The following is a 19995-nucleotide window of genomic DNA, read 5'->3' on the forward strand; positions in this document are numbered from 1 at the left end:
GCTGTATGGACTAAAGTCCTTTGCCTTTCCCACTAGGGATAAATTGAAGAAAAAAAAAAGTAATGTACTGTAACTATTTTTTTTTAAACAATTTCCGCAAAACATTTTATTATAAAAAATCACCAGAATGTCTTTATTCTACGGGAATTGTTTTGTGCACAATGTTAGTAATAATAGTTTATCTAACGTGAAATAGACAGCAACAACCATGACAAAAGCAATAGCAATTTAAAAACAATGAGTGGAAATAATATATCGCTGTTTCACCAATGTCATAACAAAAGTTATTGGTAATAAATTATTACGTTCTTGACATTCGTCAAAATTACCGTCGTAATGTGCGGTTACTGTGTTATCCCTAATTGTGCTTGAACAGTGTATAACGATTTTCTTCGTCAGTCTTATTAGATTTTACGACTTTGTTCCCCCTGACAAGAAAAATAATACATAGTATTGTCTTTTATTAACATAAGTTTTACACATTTAATAAAACACTTTTTTACGGATTATAGTTATGTCTTATTGTATTTAAACTTATAATTATTTGGACATAATTTTAAATTTAAACCGACTTCCGACCGACCGACGAATTTAAAATTATGTCCAAATAATTATAAGTTTAAATACAATAATACATAACTATAATCCGTAAAAAAGTGTTTTATTAAAAATAATACATAATACCTCTCTAGAGCTTGACCGATGCGAAGATCTGGAATCAGCTGATATCGTACTATTCGCATATCCGCCCGAGTAGCGAGTATTAGATGCCATTGACCAGGATGTACTTGCCGTGTTTGCTTTACCGACTAACCCACAAGTTGCACCGCTTGCACTACCAGCTGATGCGGACTTTACTGATGCAGGCTAAAGAAACGGTTAAATTTATTCATATTTCTATGGTTTACGGTGCTGTCGTCACTATTAATAAATAGAACTCCATAGAAGTGCAATCCACTGCGTAGGAAACACTCGCTCGTAAGAAAATTATTCATCATCAATCATCAGGAAAGACGCAATAGACGAAGGCAAGTCGGACACGAGGGCCTGATCACTTACTTGGTTATTAAATAATGCATGAAACAGACATAGAAATCTGAGGTCAAAGTCGAGGGTTTTAGTCATTGGTTTGTAATGATTCAAAGAATCGTATCTGAGGTCGTAGGTTCGATTCCCGGCTGTGCACCAATGGAATTTCTTTCTATGTGCGTATTTAATATTTGCTCGAACGGTGAAGGAAAACATCGTAAGGAAACCGACATGTCTTTGACCCAAAAAGTCGACGATGTGTGTCAGTCACTGGAGGCTGATCACCTACTTGCCTATTAGATTTAATAATGATCATGATGTATTAAGATACAAAGAATGAATTCGCATGCTTTTAACTGAATATAAAATTACACAAAACAATTGCTAGCTTGGTTTATATAATTATTCAACGTAGGACACAAAATAAGTATATCTTTGAAATATTTTTTTTCTATTTGTAATACACATAATTAATAATTACTTCACAGAAAATGAGAAATTTCAGTAAAACTTATTACAATTATAATTAACTTTTTCATAATATCTTTTTTAAGTAATTAGGAAAAAAAACCATAACAAAACTTACCCTAGATTGGGAATGGTAAGAATTCCCGTAGACATCACTAGTCTCAGACATATATGACGGCGACATAGCTGGCATCACCTCCTCTGAGTCCTTGATTTCTGAGAGAGTTGGATCTGTTGTCTCGGGCGCATCCACCTCTGTTGTCTCTTGCTTCATACTCTTTTGTATATCTGCATAGCTGAAACATTTATATTCCATTTACACAAAAAGCCTCAGAAATAATTATAGTCGTAAATATAATGGTTTGGCACCTTAATTTTATTGTAAAATTAATAAATAATAATAAGACTTCACGACTTCACAAGAAAAGAAAAAAAAGTGCAACAGTGTAATAATTAGAACATTAACTGCTTTCGTTATTTCTAAGTCGGTTAAAAAGAGGTGCTCAGATAAACATAATTTCATTTTATTATATTTTACATTACTTTGTAAGACAACAACAAAATATCTTTATTCATCTAGGTAAACAAGTACACTTACGAACGTCAAAATAATTAAATTATTTGTAAATTTACATTTACTACCAGTTCGCAACCCAATGGCGTAGAGCAAGCAAGAACTGGCAAGAAACTGACGGCACTCTTTTTAATTGCCAAGTTTTTAATACAAATTGTTTGAACTGGAGCAAATCAATCCCAAGGATTAGGCTCATTTAAGTATTCGTCACATTAATAAAAAGATTTATTGATTAATTTACTTTTAATGAGGTCTTTAAAATTATTTAATGATAATTTTCTAATTTCGCTTGGTAGTTGTAAAAACGAATACAATTTCCATATAAGGAGTGGTTTATCTTCTGGAGGCTGGTTGGTCGCACACTCAAATTAGTTCTATTAAGGATTTGACATAATCGCATACTGTTTAATTCGTTTTAGAGTAATTTATTATTTTTATTCACATAACACGAGTGATAAGGACAAAACATTCAATAGCATGTTTAACAGTGTTCGACTAGAATTATCTTGGGCATGTGAATTTTCAAAATTTCATATGACATATGACACTTATAAATTATAATAAAAACCTACCTAACAACTCTATGCGTGCACATAACAAACTCCGGCTTTGAATTCCATTGATGGTATGTGATATAGAATCGTGTCTGGAGCCAGATCCATTGCTGTCCCTTCGTCAGGAATCGATAGTAACATGAAGTCAACTCCCCCTTTTGCATTACTGAAAATTTAAAAAAATCCTCATTATAGTCGCTGTCTGTATGTTTGTTTTTCGAATATTTTTTATCTATTTGAATTAGATGAAATTTTCTGTTTTTTAGTACTTAAACAATACGTGACTGTAATTTGGTTTCATTTTTATAAAATTTATTATCATATAGAATTTATTATCATTTATGGTCTATATTATAGACCACAGTTTTGTCATAAACTTATAAATAGCCGACTAAAGATAGTGAACAGAAATGCCGACGCTTCAAGGGTTTACTCTAAATTAGTCTATTACGAATTTAATTGCACTTTTTTGCGCAATTGCACAAAAAATACAAAAATTATGCGGAAAACAACAAACAACAGAAAACTGCTTTGAAACAGCCTTAAAAAATGGTTCATCCTCGTGAAAGCTAGGATAAATGTAATTTCCTATTTCTGGTATGTTACATTTCTGCTTGATGAAAACGTCTTCAAGTTGTTGAGAAATCGAGAACCATTTCATTCAGTCTTTTTAACACAATAATTTATTTAAATAACATTTACAATAATATAATAAAGACATTAGTATATCGTTTAATACTTACATGCCTCATGACAGGTGATCACCTTTTCCAAGTCATCAAAATGGTAATAGTCATAGCCAGATGTGCCTAACACCTCAAACGGCAAGTATCCGATTATTGGCGGTGCACGGTGATCAAGAAACAGGAATTTCCACTCCAGACTGTGCCGGGATGTGAATTCATTCCTACTGGAGTCAACGAGCGTGACGTCACGAATGAGCTGTGGCGTGTAGATCCGGCCAGTACACACGAAAAGGAGCCTAATACAGAAAATAACATATTTTATTATATTTATTTATTTATTTATTTACACTTCGTTGCTAAAGAAATACAAATAACACAAAATATATAAATTACAAGGGATGCAACGGGCGGCCTTATCGCTAACAAGCGATCTCTTCCAGGCAACCCTAGTAAGAATAGAAATAAATAAAAAAAAATGATGGGTACAAGAAGTGCAGAAGTTATATAAAAAACAAAATAAATTTATACTAAAAAAAAGTTATATGCCGGGAAACTAACTTAGGAGCTTTGTACTGAATATGTTTTGACAAGATAGAGGCACTATACAAAAATATATAGATATATTTATATTTATGAAGTATTTTCTATTATTTCGAACATACTTATAGAATTATAATCAATTTCATAGAAATCCAAGTGTAATGTACTAAAATTAAGCATATAGTCAATGTTAACATTATCTCTGATAATGAGAAAGTTAAAATTTACCTAGAATCCGGATCTGTCTGATACATTTCGTCTCCATCAACTTGTTTCATGTTCGAACCTGTAAAAGTTTAAATATCATATTATACATTTGTGATATTATTAATATTTTGATGTCGTTCAGGATAAGTCCAAAATTTTAGTGCTCATTATAAACTTTCCCATGTAGAATTGGTAAATATAAAAAAAATCCTTATTTTTAAGAGTTTCCTCAAGGTTATTATAGAATACATAACAAAATACGTAGTTAAATAATATACATTTCTGATATCAGAAGGTAGCCCACTGGCTTCAGAGTAAGTGTTAAACCTGGCTGGCTGGCTCAACAGATTTATCTATGTACAAAAACCCATTGGTGGCGGGGTTATGAGCGCACAACTTTAGGTTGCTTAACCTCTCTTTTGCACGGGCCGCACGACTGTTTATATCTCATCTGTACATCTACTCACGCGGCCTAGACCCTCGCGCACCGCGCCCGATACATCGCAACAAAAACCATTATATCTGTTGGAATATAATAACTACAACTATGAAAAAAATACTAGAAAATAGCTTAAAGGATATAGATTAAAATACATTTAATAATAATTAGATGCCCGTGACTACAATATCTTAAAGTTGAAATCAAACTCAATTTAATAGCCCGTGACGACAATATTTTAAAGTTGGAATCAAACTCAATTTCGCATTTAAAACTATAAAATATTATCATAATCATAAAGTACAAATATTCAAGTTTATTTTGATGTATGATAATTAAAGAAATATGATATAAAACTAACAAAATAATTGCCGACACTCGATACGCTTGTTGACAAAATTGACAAGTACCACTTAACCGACTTTGGAATTTTTTTTTGTACAAAGAATTCTTCATATTTCATTGCCATCTGTTGTTAATTGGGTACACTATTTCGTAAGCTATCGTTCTACGTCGATAAAAACGTTTATTTCTTAGGTCAGTTTGAACTAGATGGCATTTTCTTAAACTCTTCGTTTTGGGTACTGTAGTTACCACGTACGAATGAGGCCATACTGTTTTTTGGTTACTGTAGTACCCACGTACAAAAGAGTGGTTAAGACAATAATATATGAAGACAATACTAACGAAAGTGACCACTGAATTCCACAAGTTCGTAGGTAACCTCATCTCGAAAGTCCAACGTGCCCCGTTGCAGATGACATTGAAACTTAATTTCATTTTCTGAAATATCAGGATACACAACTTAGCACTGTCGTTTATAAAGAGTTCTTACATAATAAACAAAACATTGTAAATTATATTAAAATCATTATAATAAGACTTGAGGTATATCAATGTCTGTTCTATTAGTTTTCTTCGCATTTTATGACAGTTTTTACGACATAGTAACGCACATAGCATGTAAACCCGAAGGGCTTGGGTTCGAAATCCAGGCAAACAATAAATGTTAAATTTTTCTGTCTTCCCTAGTCTTTAGATAAATCCTTAATTAAACAATCGCAAATTTTTACTATATGGTAAGAATAATCAATGTTAGGTTTTATCTTGTAAATTAATTTAAAAAACATATTCTATAATATACATGCAAGCTTGAATCAGCAAAATGAAGAAGAATTTGCAAAGGTTGTAAATAATGTGAATTTTATATAAACACTGTTAAAATTTGCATTAGTTGCATCGCAAAGCAAACATTTTATATTACTTTGAGAATACATTGTTCACTTATAAGATGTATTAAAAATCATCTTACTTTAAAAAAAAAATTAAATGAATAAAAAAACTATTATAATTAAACTCATTGACTTTCTAATCTGAATTATCAATCAGACTTTGGTTTTCAATACACTGTCTCCATTTAAATCTTTTAATATCAGTGAAAAAAGTTGTATTTATCTACATAATACATCTTTGAAATATACCATTTATATTCAAATTTCTCTTTATGGGAATCAATTACAGACAGGTAATTTATTCTATTACATATGTGAGCTGGGTTAAAAACATAAACATTAAGCATATAGAGCAACTATCACAAATTAATTTATCTAAATTCGCATAAATATAGCATTGAAAGTCATGAATAAAATGAACATTCCTCAAATACACAACATACAATATTTTTAAAAATTATGCCTCCCGCTTAGAACTGTTCTTAGTCTAGATTGAAACAGATATATAAAAAATTATGTTAAACTTTTTTCTGAAAATATTAACAATAATTAAGTTAAGTTTCCAACCTGCAGTAAGAGCTTGATTAGGATCAATTGGATTTCCAGTATTTTGAAGCATATTGTAGAGGTTTGGCCTGTCTTCTTCAAACGCTAAGTCAAATATTGTTGTGTTTACAACATCACTCTGAAATTTTTATGAATGCATGGGATATATGATATTGTATGAGGGTCACAATTATTTAAAGAAATATTTTGGGTAAACAATTACCGGTGTATGTCCAAGCAATGATGTAATTCCTTCCGAAACATAAAAAATTCGCCCAGTTGTCGAAAAAACCATAAGAAAGCCTTCCAAAGCCTCTAACACAAGATAGGTAAATTCTTCATTTGAAAGGAATGCTGGTTTCCAATCTTCCTGAACGTCATGAGCTCGGGATCTCACTGTAATTTCTGTAAAGTGGTAACATAGTTAAAAATTGTTTTAGCTACTAATAAGCTTTGGATATAAAAATAATCAATATTTTAATATGAGTAATAATGGTGCTACTACCCAGTTATCTACTGTCCTGGCCTTCATTTCATCTGTTTCTTTGATTATTATTATTTTTTATCAGCAAGTATGTTATTATAGTCTAACACATGAAGTAAATTTTTGGGACATCCCAGTTTTCTTTTCTCTTATTTGTATAGTTAAATAAAGTCAGTAAAAGAGTCAATTTATAGAATTTTACAGTTATTCTCGTTAAATAAACAATTCTAACCAATTATAATAATTATGAGTAACTTTTTTAAACTTATTAACATAAAATCAAATTCTTTTGAATCTATAAATTTACTTATTTACCCATATATGCTATACTCATACATATATGCTCATCATAATGTAAAATGTTTGAGAAGCACTAACAAGAAACGCTCCACTTTACAGCCTAAAGGGTTTCTCATAAGACCATGTTGGCTTAACTTATAAAGTTTGAAAGTTTTTTTTTATTTTGAAGCAAAAGTATGTTTTTATTATGAAAGCATAAATGTTTTACCATTATGATTCTTCAAGAATGATATTGTTGATTTGAGCACAGTTGACTTATCCATTTTTCTATTACTAGAAGATACCATTACTCCCAGTTCATTAACAAGCATATTAAACTGGTCTCTTCGTTTTTTCTCACTCAAGTTACGGGTCCTCCTAAAATTTTCATGGATAAATATTTATTTGGCACAAAATATTTCCCTTAAAAAAGGTCACTTTAGAAGTTGCTTGATTTGAATAAAAACTTTTATGATTTTTGCTACAGCAGTGTAGAGATATTGAGCTAAATTAAAGATGCTTCATAATTATTAATGTTTAATATTTAAAAAAAAAATTTTTTTAATATTAAACATTAATAACTATGAAGCATCTTTACTAGTGAAATCTTCTAGGTATTTTAATATTTTTCAAGTAATCTTAAAATACATAATTTTTTCATAAATGCATACTCTGTTTAAAGTACTTTTTTAATTTAATAAAGAAAAATGTTATTCGAAGTATTATATTTATTTCATGATATTTATTTTAAAAGGTAAAACTATTAATAAAAAATTGCACATACATTCAAAAAGCTTTGCAGATTAATAGATCTTATTAACTTAATTACTGAAAACATTTTCATATAAAAAAATAATCAAGTTTTTAGAAAGTTTCTAGAATCAGAACAGAGAAAAAACTGTATTGTATGCAAATAGATCTAGAGAATGCTAATAGGAGATAAATGCATGATACAAAAATATTCTCAACAAAAACGACAAATTTAAGACTTACCTTTTGGTATCATCTTTGTCATCACCATCGTCATCCATGTTGAAAAGTAAGTGGTTTCCAAAAAGTACGAATGCAAGCTTGCGCCTATACAATGAAAAATAAATATTTAATGCATTATAAAAAATATAACCGACTTAATTTATATTATACACGTGTGTCAGTGTTTAAGAGTCTTTTGCGCGGGTTTGTAAACAACTTCCCCTTTTTTAGATTAGCCATTTTACAAAAACTATAATAGTCGTACAATCACTGTCAACAATATTTAAAGAAATGAATAAATATATAAATAAATTTGTTAATTTTATTTTGGGAAAAACAATAAAATGTAAAGCTTGAAATCAATAATGATGAACTTAACGATTAAGTAAAAGAAGCTTACTTTAAACAGATAGCTGCCGCTTAACAACACTACTGTGACGATATAGTAAAATATTTTTATGATTAAGTGCAACAATAACCTGTTAGTTCACATTACGGAGGTCTAAAGAAAGTTAATTCCAAACCAATATTTTACCAGGTATTCAAAAACCTATGTATTGACATAATATTGACCATTGCCATTGGCCATAGCACTTAGCAATTACACAAGACACTTTAGCCAGTATTGAAAATACAGATTACTTATAAGTAAAATTTCCCACATAGAAAACTGTGAGTTTATAAGAATTTATAACGAATTCGTTACATATACCATTAAAATGAATATTTATAAGTATAGTCAGTTTCGATATAATTCAGTTATTATTATTATTATAACTGAATTTATCTCGTGTCATTCGTATCATTTATCTACACTAATATTATAAAGAGGAAAACTTTGTTTGTTTGTTTGTTTGATTGTAATGAATAGGCTCATGAACTGAACTGAACCGATTTTAAAAATTCTTTCACCATTCGAAAGCTACATTATCCACGAGTAATATAGGCTATATTTAATTTTGAACAAAAATAGGGTTCCGTAAGATATTAGGGATTTTCGGACACAAGGTGTAAGAAATCAACCAAAAAAGTTACTTATTTTGCGTACCTTGCCTAGACTATTAAAGATAGAACCATAAAATGTTCAAAGTAATTGTAGATCTTATAAATATCTACAAAAACGTCCGCGACACATGGCAAAACGTCGTTTGCCAGTTCAGCTAGTATTTAATAACTTAAATATAAATGACACGTCTGTTGTAGTCCAATATTTCCTTGCGATGATGCAAGGCAATCAAAGTTGATAGGTCTGTGATTCATCAAAGCTAAAAATGAAGAACCCACGCTAGCAAAATAAAGCTAAATTTAACGCCATCCAAATGTTTTCAACGTTAATCTTGAAATAAAGGAAGAGGATGTGTAAATCGAACTCAATCTTTGATTTTGAAGCGTGATAGAGTTGACTGGTAAGCTGGATTGAGTGGTTTTGATACTTTTAGTTTATTTTATATTTTTCTTCGGTACTTAATTGTGACTTCATTCGGGGTTTCCAGTACTACTATACGGTGAATCGTAGCTTAGAGCACAACGAATGATGGCTTGTTTTCCACGTCTTGAAGAGAGGGACCAGATGAAAATCAACTAGGACAGTTATAAATTAAAGGAATAATAAGTATACAGTTAACAAGAAAATTCCAGCAGTAATGAAACTATTACAAATTCTTCTTTGTTTCGTCAAGATATTGATTAATGAATATAATAATCTTTCAGGTTAGAAAAATATTAAGTAGAAATCCTTTTGAAATGATAATAAATGACATAATTTGACTAAATAACATACAACATGACTAAGTAACATGATAAATGTTTTTTAGTACATCTTTTACAAATTTATGCTTAAGCAGAGTGGTTTTAAATATGTCAAATGCCAATAAAATGGAGCATTTTATAGAGAAAGATGAAAAAACTACAAAAATAAAAAACTTGCGAAAATAATGAGCGTAATACATTAAAGTGCTTAATAAAATAAATGATAGCTGGGCCTTATATATAAGAGTAGTATTAAAATCGCACCGTCACAAAGTTTAAAGACTTCCACCTTATCATTGCACATTGAATCCCATAGAAATGATTTAGTGTATGATAAAGTGATAAGTTGCTGATAAAAAGCAAGTGACAAAATTATTAAAAAATATTGTGAACATGTAAAGAAAATAGGGGACGATTTGATGAAGCAAAATATAATAATTGAAATGCTGGAAAAGCGATTTATAATTGCAAGAGGAGTTCTTGAATTTTTTTCCTAGGTCTAAATGAGGTGTTAAACTCTTTGTATGATTAAAATGATATATAATAAATTAGTACATCAATTAATTAATTATATATTTAATTTTCATGACAGATTTTCCTATCTTAAAAAACCAATGTATATTACCAACCATCTTAATACAAATAACTAATATACTTGATAATCGTTTACTAGATATAAATAAAAATTATACAGTATCAAGATCATTTAATCCAATTTCCCCAGGATTGCCATCAACAAATTTTTATTTCCCTATTTGCTATTGAGATATTGAGATTCCGGAATCTCAACCGACCACCAACCTACCAACAGGTATAACGGTTGTATAATCTGTTTATATTTTTCTATTTATTGTACCAATGTTGTTTTTGTTTATATTTTAAAATAGCAAAATGATTAAAATGTGTGCTATGTCTCTTAAACTAGAAAAAAAATTATTGTGATAAACATATGTATGTATGTATATATATATATATATATATGACCGACCAAAGGCGTCTATTTGTAATTTATACATACTTATTTGAATATATCAGCTAGTATACAAATATGAGCTTGAAGGATAGATTAAAACCGCTGTTAAAAATATTCAAGTATTCTTCTATCGTTGGAGGCAGTGCTTTAATAATAGCTTATCATTTCAAACAGACACATATTAGGATAACTAAAATAGTGAATCCATGTGTTCTCGATGCTGAAAAAAAATGTTCTCCAGAGTATATTTATATAGATGATCCCTCATATGATGCTGCTATGAAAGCTGAAAATGACAAGGAGAACAAACAAACCGTAGGTCTTTCACGGATTTGGAAGAGTCTTAAGTATTCACTAGCCTGGAAGCTTCTTTGGCTTTGTCGACATGGAAGTAAAGAACAACAAAATTTAGCTATAGAACAATTAGCAGCTTTTAAAAATAATAAAAGTTGGGATTGTTTAAAGCTAGCTCAAGCTCTTGATCATGAAACTGCTGTTTTACTTGCTCGGACACGGGGAGCTGACTTGCGGTATTTTTTACCACCGCCCATACATGTCCGCAGAGCAGCTTTAACTTCAGAACTAACATCATTTAAGTTAAGAGACCTACTTATAGCTGTACAAGGAGTAAATCCTCATGGTTGTATACAATACTTTCTTACAAAATATTTTCTTAATGTTCAAGAACAACCTGTAGAAGTTGATGTACCCAATAAACCAGATAGTCTAACTGAGAAAGAACTTTGTATTTTATGTCTTGATGGAATCCATCACCACTTGTCACTATTCTATCAAAAAAATTATGAAGAAGATGTGTCTGTTCAAACCTTAATGAAATTAGGAATTTTACCTTGCTTAGCTGAACTTCTATTAAGATATCACAATGATGTTGATATGGATATAGCTGTATTAAAAGTGCTTACTATTTTAAGTATACATAAAAATCTTTCAAAGGATTTCTTTCAAAATGGTTTAGTAAGAGACTTATCAAGACTATTAAGATCAAATGATGTACGTTTAGCAAGTTCTGCTGCAGTATCCTTAGTTAATATCTCTGGAGAATTTTTATTCAGACCTGGTTTATATTTGTTGTACCCTTTATACAGAACTCCTGTTAAATATACTTGTGATACCTTGTTGGTGCATGGTCTTAGAGGTGGTGTGTTTGTTACATGGAGACAAAGAGATAAAACATGCTTTAAACCTATTGGTATTTTAGAAGTATCTGTTTCTGATGCTGACTGTAATCCCTGTAAGGAAAATGAAACAGAGGCAAAATACTATGACCTAGAGCTGCAGCAGGTTTTAGATGATATCATAGAAATAGAAGAAGAATCATTACTGGCAAATATGGAAGTTGTTTTACATGATCTCCCAATAGATGCGAAACGTGAAACAAACTTAAATAAATTTACAGCAAATAAAAAAAGAAATGCCTTGATACAAGAAGAAGAAGATAAATGCAGCTACACATTCTGTTGGCCTAAAGATTGGTTGCCAAAAGATTGCAGAAATTTAAGAATTTTAGGAATCAATTATTGGAGTTCCCTTTCTGAATGGTTAGAACATTGCCCCTTACAAAATGCCGATATATCAACAAGAGCAGCAGAACTTATACCAAAATTGGTTGATGCTAAAGTAGGAAAGAAAAATGTTGTCTGGCTAACACATTCCATGGGAGGTCTTATAGTTAAACAGTTATTAATAGAAGCATCAGAAAGTAGCAATTTTTTAATTAAACAAATAAGTAACAGCACAAAAGCAATTTTCTTTTACAGTACACCACACAAAGGCAGTTCCCTAGCGACTATGCCAAGAGCAGCTGCTGCTGTTTTGTGGCCATCACAAGATGTGAAACAATTGCAAGAAAATTCGCCCCTGCTGCTGGATATCCACAAAGCCTTTATAAAGTATGCTGAAAGATACAGCTGGGAGACTATTAGCTTTGCTGAAACATTACCAACCCCTGTTACTGCTTTTAAAGTACCGATTCATTTTGTAGAACCTAATTCAGCCGATCTTGGCAGAGGAATGTTCTATCAATTGCCATTAGACCATTTGTCCATTTGTAAACCGGCTACTCGGCAATCAGTTTTATATACAACTGTTTTAGATGTCCTACAGAGGGTAATAGCAGAAGATGTAGAATTGCATAATTCAAATAATTACATACATAGTTTTGTTGATTATATTCTGTGGGCAACAAGTTTGAAAATAAAAGCTATTCTTGAAATATTAGATGAAGCACAGAGTGCAGAACGTCTTCGCAGTATAGAAAAAACATTGTTAAGTACATTCACAGATGATTTCTGGGATTAATGATGTTGTATAATTATGTTGTAATGTTTTTATTACTTAGCATTATTTGGTGTATTGACACAATTTTGTTATGGTAATAATTGCTTCTAGTCATTTGCTGTATTTACCTAGTTCCTTATAGTACTCAATTTTAATATAATTATGTACATATTTTCAGTATCGGCCACTGCAATAAAATAACAATGCGATTAGATTTGATAATAATACAAACGGTGGAATTTTATATATTTATTAAATTATTTTGTGCAGTGCTTTTATTAATATATGTATTATAAATTAGAATATGACAGATGTTTTTTTTCTTCAATTTATATATAGATACAACAGGTAAGATATTTAAATGATTTAATCTATAAGCCTAAAGGCGAGATTGTCTATTATGTGGCATATTACATAAACGTATTATATGTAATTTGCCACATAATAGTTAATAGTATGCAACGAACTAAGACACTTTATATGCAATGTCATTTCCAAGTTACTAAAGAAACATGAAATTATAGCTATTCTAAGAATGTAATTTTGTCCTTTACTTAATTGCAAATATATCTACTAGTTGGCGCTTTAACGAGATATGACAACGTAAGATTTAAGTTGCTCGTTATATTTCTAATTATAATATTATGATGATTTATTGTACATCAGCAAGAAAAACGTAACAAAATGTAGGTATAATCTTTATTTTTATTCTATGGTAGAATAACTTTTTGAATTACAGAAAAGAATGTGTCATCGTTGCATTAGCTTACGATTAACTTACTATGCCACTTACTATACCTTGTATTATAAGTTATAACGTTACGTGAGAGTTCTTTTTTGGAGTTTAAAACAGATGGCAGTGTTTTACAGAGGATTTTATCTATTAATATAATGAACCAAAGAGCTAAAAAAAGTTGTAGGTATTATTTTTAAATTACTTCAATTACTAGGTTCACCGTCTTATTTATCCTGTCCTAAAAAATTATGTCGTACATTGTAGTTTGAATAAACACGCCCACTTTTTGTTGACTTTGACTCATACAACAACAGGTACAGTTTTTTGAGTTTATTCTTTCTCTTGGGTTTGTTACTAAATTACTTTCTCTTGTACGCGTGAATATTAAATTTGAAGCCTTACATTCGTGTTAGCCTTCGATAAACACGTGAGCAAAGTCACGCGTTTTCCCCTTTTGAAACTTTTAAAACTTTTTTAAAAGGAGGCAGGGAAACAATACAAACAACATGATGGTACACAATAAAAAGGGCTACTAATTATATTTCTTCAAAAACAGTTTGAAATCAATAATAAAATTTCGTACCTACTATTTCAAGATTTTTTACTTTACAAATTATTGTAAGTCTATTGAAAAAAATAACTTTAATATTTGTATATCAGAAACAATATTGCCAGTATGCCAGTTATATATTTTAAAGCTAGGAAATATTGCTAGTGGTGCGAGAGGTGTTCATATTGCCGATTCATAGACACAATTCTACTTGATACTAACTTATGTACATACTTTAAATAATGTATATATTTTTTTATTGTTTTCCGCGGCGGTGTATGCTAATATTACTCCCAATAAAAAATAACAACTCTTTCGCACCTGCTTTCATAAGTTTCTTTGTTCATTTATTCATGTAGTAAGCAGGTGCTACACAGTAATAAATATTTTAATATAAATCTTTGGCTATTTTTTAAGAAATATTTTCAGTATACATTACTAACAGTTTAATTTGTTACAAATTAGCAAGTTGTTTTAAAATATCGTCAGGCGTTTGTAGTTTAAGCAAAACTGTTTAGTATGTCATTCTTAATATCTTTATTTGTACTTTTTTTTTTAGGAATAATGTCGTAGTATCGTAATCGTAGAACTAAACACATAATTATATACACACATCTCTCCATATATCTCACAACTTCCGTACGTCAAAAAATAAGTCAGAAAAATAAGAGAAATTCAAAACTGATAATTCAGAGGCCTGCTTCAGAGGCGAGTTACTTTTTTGCAATATTACGACAATAGTCTACAAAAGTTTTGACCGACCAAAGAACAAAAAGTATTTTCATCCTGTAATTCCGCTGTATATCCTGTAGACACTTTGAAGCGTTCACATCAACGAGCAACGAAATCAGGTCATCGATCTGTCCAACCACCAACCGTTGACTCTAATTCGTATTGAGGTGAAAGTTGAAAAATATAATTTTGCTAACATTTCTTTCTAAGTTCAATGAAATGAAGTCACTTAGGATCAAATTTTTACAATAACGTGTAGGAAATCATCAACATTGTTTAAATACACCGCTTCACTACATAGTGTGTTATACTTTAATATGGTTATTTTATTATAGCTAGGGAGCTTCAGCGCCCCCTGATTTATGAGAACCCAAAATTCTACGTTTATTTATAATAGAATATCTGAATATCTTAACAATTGGTAACTCATACTGTCTTTAAATAAATGTCGAGAGTTCCTTACCGAAAGGTATCTTCGCTTATAATATATAGGTAGGAGAATTAATTATTTAAAGTAATTATTCGAATTGCATTTTTAAGAGATTTATTATAAGACAGAAATTAAAATTATCATTAAACCAAAAATTTTATATTTAACAATAAAAAACTTAATTAATTAAACATTAGAAAACATTTTTCAATTTTCGTACATAGGAATTTAATATTTTATTATCACATTTTATTATAACAAAAAACGATAACGAAAAAAATGATATACGTCTCAGGTCGTATGTTAAAAAATAAGGTTCAAATGAATACTATGTTTAACGTATGAATAAGACTAAGTATGTTACTTCAAGTAATTGTTGATCCACTCATAGTTTCAATGGAAAAATATTTTATGCGAAATATAAAAGATACACTCGATTATCTGGGTCAACACTCTGCAGCAACAGTAGGTACATTTCAAATTGGAGCACAGTCATTGTGTAGGTAATATGGATTGCGGGGTCGCTCTGGCACAGTTGTGACCTAATTTTTCTGTAAACCTCTCAAGTACGTACTTCCCTTTCAACTATGGTTTATTCCCAAGCAACCGTAGCTATGCTGATTTGTCTTAAATTGGTTTTGAAAATTTAAATATGGAACGAATGAAATGAACAACAGCTTTGATTTATTCCGCTATTCATTGTTCGTATACGACATGCTAATGTTAAATATTTAAAAGAATAACGTATTTTTAAATAACAATTAAAACAAATAGGAAAATCTTTTATAAGCATGTAAGTTTTTTTAATTTACCCAAATTTCAAAGAGCGGTTAAGCTGCCATTCGAACGAACTTGCTCGCCAACTCACCATTCGACAGTATGTGAGTCTACTAAAACGTCACCATATTCTACTAGGAGACCGGCAGTAGCTCATGCTTGGCATGGGAAGTCACTCCACATGACAGCGCCCCAGAACAAATTCGTTCATAGCCTAAAGGCTGATTGGAAATTATAGCTGAAAAAAAATACCCAAGAAAGGCATTAATAATTAGCAACACCAGATTAATGGTATTATTATTATGCAAAGTTACGAAACACAGCTTTAAAAACATTATGTCGTAAATGACTTCGATTATTTGACAGCATTAAACTTTTAATTTGTTATAACATAGTATGCACATTTTCACGAACTACAATAAATTTAAGTCTTGATGATAATTTAATCTATCAGTGCGAAATTTAACAATAGAGCAAATTATATGCTAGAAATCATTTACTTTTGCAGTGTAATTACGGTGGTAACTTGTTTAAAAAAACTGTATTTATTATTTTACTTTGTGAGCAGTGTGTATAATATAATTATAGTAGTGCTTGAAGTACTATTTAATTTAAAAAAAATTGTTACAAGAAAGTTTACAATTTAACGATGGCCCTTTGTATTTTCGAAACAAACTTCGAACATAGTCTTTTAGACTCTTATATACCTTAATAGGTACTAGCTATAGTCATAGTATATATAATATAGAACATCATCTTTAATCTCAACCATATTTTTATTCGTGATACTGATAACATTTTTTAAAATTTTAGTACACATTGAAATAATAATTCAAAGTTTCCGACCGCAGTATACTTTAGTTTCTATTATCGTTCAATATACACAAGTACCTACAATTGAGAAGAATGAATGAGGAAGTATCAAATTCCTAACAAAGACCTTCGTAGAACTCGGCATGGTCACCATAATTTATTCGCTTTAATTATGTGTTTCTAGATAAGGCATATGTGTACACGATGCACACATATAAATGCTTCAATAGTTAAGTAACATTGTTAACAGTAAGGCAAAATCGAATAACGTGTTTCATTTGTTATCTTTTATGTAAAAAAAGGACTTTTATCGGTAACCGGAAGTTGAATTTGAAATTCGAATTATATGATATTGTTGAATTACTTGTAATATATAACAATATTGTTAATATAAACGTGTTTTTAATAGTAAATAATTGGCAACATACCATACACATATTTTCGGTGATCCTTTAGAAAATCTAAACAAGCTCTTTGTCTCAACTCTCTGATGTATTTCAACCAATTAAATTCGTTAAATAGTCGGCAGCTTTTTAATTATAATTTTCAAACTTAATAACAATATTGGTAATTGATGTTACTTCTCTCTATGGGATAATATTCTCATAAATTGGTATTGGGAATGAAAATAAGTTATTTTTATTAATTGAGAGAATAGAAACATTGTACCTATTTTCTATTTCTATTTTCCTTACACTACTTTATAGAATATAGAACAGCAAAGCGTGTTTTGAGGAAAAATTATTAAAAAAATACGGCTGCCTCAGAATATAAGAAACCTATTTGTCCGGTACGTATAATTTGCAGTGGATTATCTGAATAATAAATATTCCAGTTGCGCTACAATGCTATACGGGTTTTGGGCTGGTTATACGATTGCAGACGTTCCTTTGATAATTTCTATTTTATATAGTGACAGCCTTCTCTGACAACGTTTGACTTCACAGTGGAATCAAGTGTTGACTGTCTTAAGAAAACTCCATAGGTGCAACACAGAGATTCAAACTCAAGACCACAAGGTCGCACGCCTAGGTCAACATCGCTATTATGTATTTAAAAAAATACCCCAAACAAAAGTACCCACAAAGAAATCAAGAGCCTTCAATTAATAATAGAACAAATATTTTACCGACTCAAAAAAGTGAGGAGGATTGCAATGAGACGTTTGTTTAAATACTAATTCTTAGGCTCAGCTTTAATAACAGCCGTAACAATATTTTTATTAAAATTTTTGACATAGTTCGGGCTTTCTTGATTTGTTTTACCTTAAATAGGACTGGAAATCCTTTGTACACTAGTGTAACTATGTGAACACTGTTAGCATAATATTATCTTGAGATTCTAAAGTCTAAACGTTGTGTATTACGGGCTATGTAACATATAATCCTAGATGACGTAATTAATGTATGAGGTTATAACGATTTATGACCAAGTCAGGGCGTCTTTTAGATCCAATTCTGTTTTCTGCCTTTTATGTTTGATACGTATATTAATGTTCTTGATTGTCAGTAATCTCCCTATAAAATTTTGTATTAATAATTATTACTTATATATATATGAATCCATATCATTATTTTTATTATTTACAAATTGGTGTATGTTCTAATACGCTATAATGAACAGAATCAGACACGTCTAAATATGACATCCTACTCATAATATTTATTATTTGGTTTAGCACAATAAGGGCCTGTTTCAGGATAAGTTCCAAATAAGCTATTTATTACTTATTTGTAGGATAAACAGTATTTTTGCGTTTCACGACTGTCAGATAGCGCTATTTGTCATGAAATGCCAAGTATCTCATTCGGAACTTTTATATTTCGAATAATTTATGTGTTGCATAGCTATTTGGCACTTTATCCATACATTGTGAAACAGGCCCTAATTCTCTCAAAGATCTCGCGCACCACGCAATATTAAACATTTTATGAATTCCCATTTTTTTATGATATTTAAAACAAATAAACTAAAATATACTGCTAGTAAGGATTTTTTAACGCTACTTATTATAGTTTTACACTATATTTACGAAGCGTAATATGTATTTTAATTGATTTTGGTATCGTTTACAAAGGTTATCTGATTAATTATCACGATAAATTGTTTCACATATTATCGAAGACTGGTATATTTCCCTTCAGTAAGAACGTAAGAAGGCAATGGTAGCAAGCCGTTTACAGTGGAGTATTGATTCTATAATCATCTTGACCTATTTTCACGATGCGCTGCTCTGTGACCTTATTATATTATATCTACAAGCATTCTGCAAGTAGATTACTTTACTGAAATACCTCAAACCTCTAATAGAGTTTAGCTCAGCTTGATATGAAATATCTTTTATACTTGACTTAGAAAGTATGAATGTAGAGGTGGTAAAAAAGTTTTATTACATATAATTAACTTTAAAATTAAGTCTGTAGTGTTGTTAGAATGTGATTTTTTGAAATTAAAGTACGACACATCAGAGTAGGTACAACGAATAACCTTATAACTCGAATATGCTTATAATATCATGATAATACATACATATATATTTATAGGTAGAATATATTTATATCAATTTAAATTACCTACTTCTTACAACTTATTTATTGGCAATATATACTGTACTCGTGAGGTTTATGGCATATTTCGTGGTGGCCCTTATGTAGCGCCATCTAGTTTGCGACCCCATCTAGCACTTTAACGCAATATGACAGATACATACTATATAAAATAAATAAAAAAAATCCGACATGCATATATATACATTATTGCATATATGTATTTATTGCTTTCTTGATGTTATAATAAGAATGTCCTCCGTTCTGATTGGCTAAACATTCTCGTGACACTTATATCTAGTAACCACTTCAATGCAATATCATTAGTCAGAAGGAAAAGGAAATATTCAAAGGAATGGAATATTTTACATCGTCATAGAA

At 30.2% G+C, this 19995-nt stretch overlaps 2 protein-coding genes and 1 long non-coding RNA gene across 6 annotated transcripts in view; 1 reads left to right on the forward strand and 2 right to left on the reverse strand.

Annotated features, from left to right (window-relative positions):
* LOC110999032 (circadian locomoter output cycles protein kaput) overlaps window positions 1-8668 on the reverse strand; it is a 13360-nt gene extending 4692 nt beyond the window's left edge. For 2 of the 4 annotated variants that reach the window (XM_045634341.1, XM_045634338.1), the window contains exons 1-11: window positions 8411-8667; window positions 8032-8115; window positions 7268-7416; window positions 6499-6680; window positions 6297-6414; window positions 5185-5280; window positions 4080-4137; window positions 3369-3607; window positions 2644-2791; window positions 1616-1793; window positions 685-867 (exon numbers count right to left, since the gene is read on the reverse strand). In XM_045634341.1, coding sequence (XP_045490297.1) covers window positions 685-867; window positions 1616-1793; window positions 2644-2791; window positions 3369-3607; window positions 4080-4137; window positions 5185-5280; window positions 6297-6414; window positions 6499-6680; window positions 7268-7416; window positions 8032-8069 — 1389 coding nt within the window. In that variant the 5' untranslated portion in view covers window positions 8070-8115; window positions 8411-8667. Of the gene's footprint in view, window positions 1-684; window positions 868-1615; window positions 1794-2643; window positions 2792-3368; window positions 3608-4079; window positions 4138-5184; window positions 5281-6296; window positions 6415-6498; window positions 6681-7267; window positions 7417-8031; window positions 8116-8410 lie in introns of all 4 variants that reach the window. The other 2 variants (XM_045634340.1, XM_045634342.1) reach the window with 2 other exon arrangements.
* On the reverse strand, window positions 4466-5157 carry LOC123690604. The gene is made up of 2 exons (XR_006751214.1): window positions 4859-5157; window positions 4466-4580 (listed from the first exon to the last, which is right to left on the reverse strand). It is a non-coding gene; the product is annotated as an uncharacterized LOC123690604 (long non-coding RNA).
* Window positions 8669-10729: 2061 nt separating the features above from the next.
* Window positions 10730-13067, forward strand: LOC111000753 (protein SERAC1). The gene has a single exon (XM_022270312.2). It carries the CDS (start codon window positions 10808-10810, stop codon window positions 13049-13051), a length of 2244 nt encoding a protein of 747 aa, XP_022126004.1. The 5' UTR covers window positions 10730-10807; the 3' UTR covers window positions 13052-13067.
* Window positions 13068-19995: the final 6928 nt, after the last annotated feature.

This window comes from Pieris rapae, chromosome Z, assembly GCF_905147795.1.
Source record: "Pieris rapae chromosome Z, ilPieRapa1.1, whole genome shotgun sequence".
In the NCBI taxonomy this organism is placed as follows: Eukaryota; Metazoa; Arthropoda; class Insecta; order Lepidoptera; family Pieridae; genus Pieris; species Pieris rapae.

What these genes read in the sequence shown, in the direction of transcription:
- LOC111000753 (XM_022270312.2), top strand. Translation starts at nt 10,808, where the DNA reads ATGAGCTTGAAGGATAGATTAAAACCGCTGTTAAAAATATTCAAGTAT.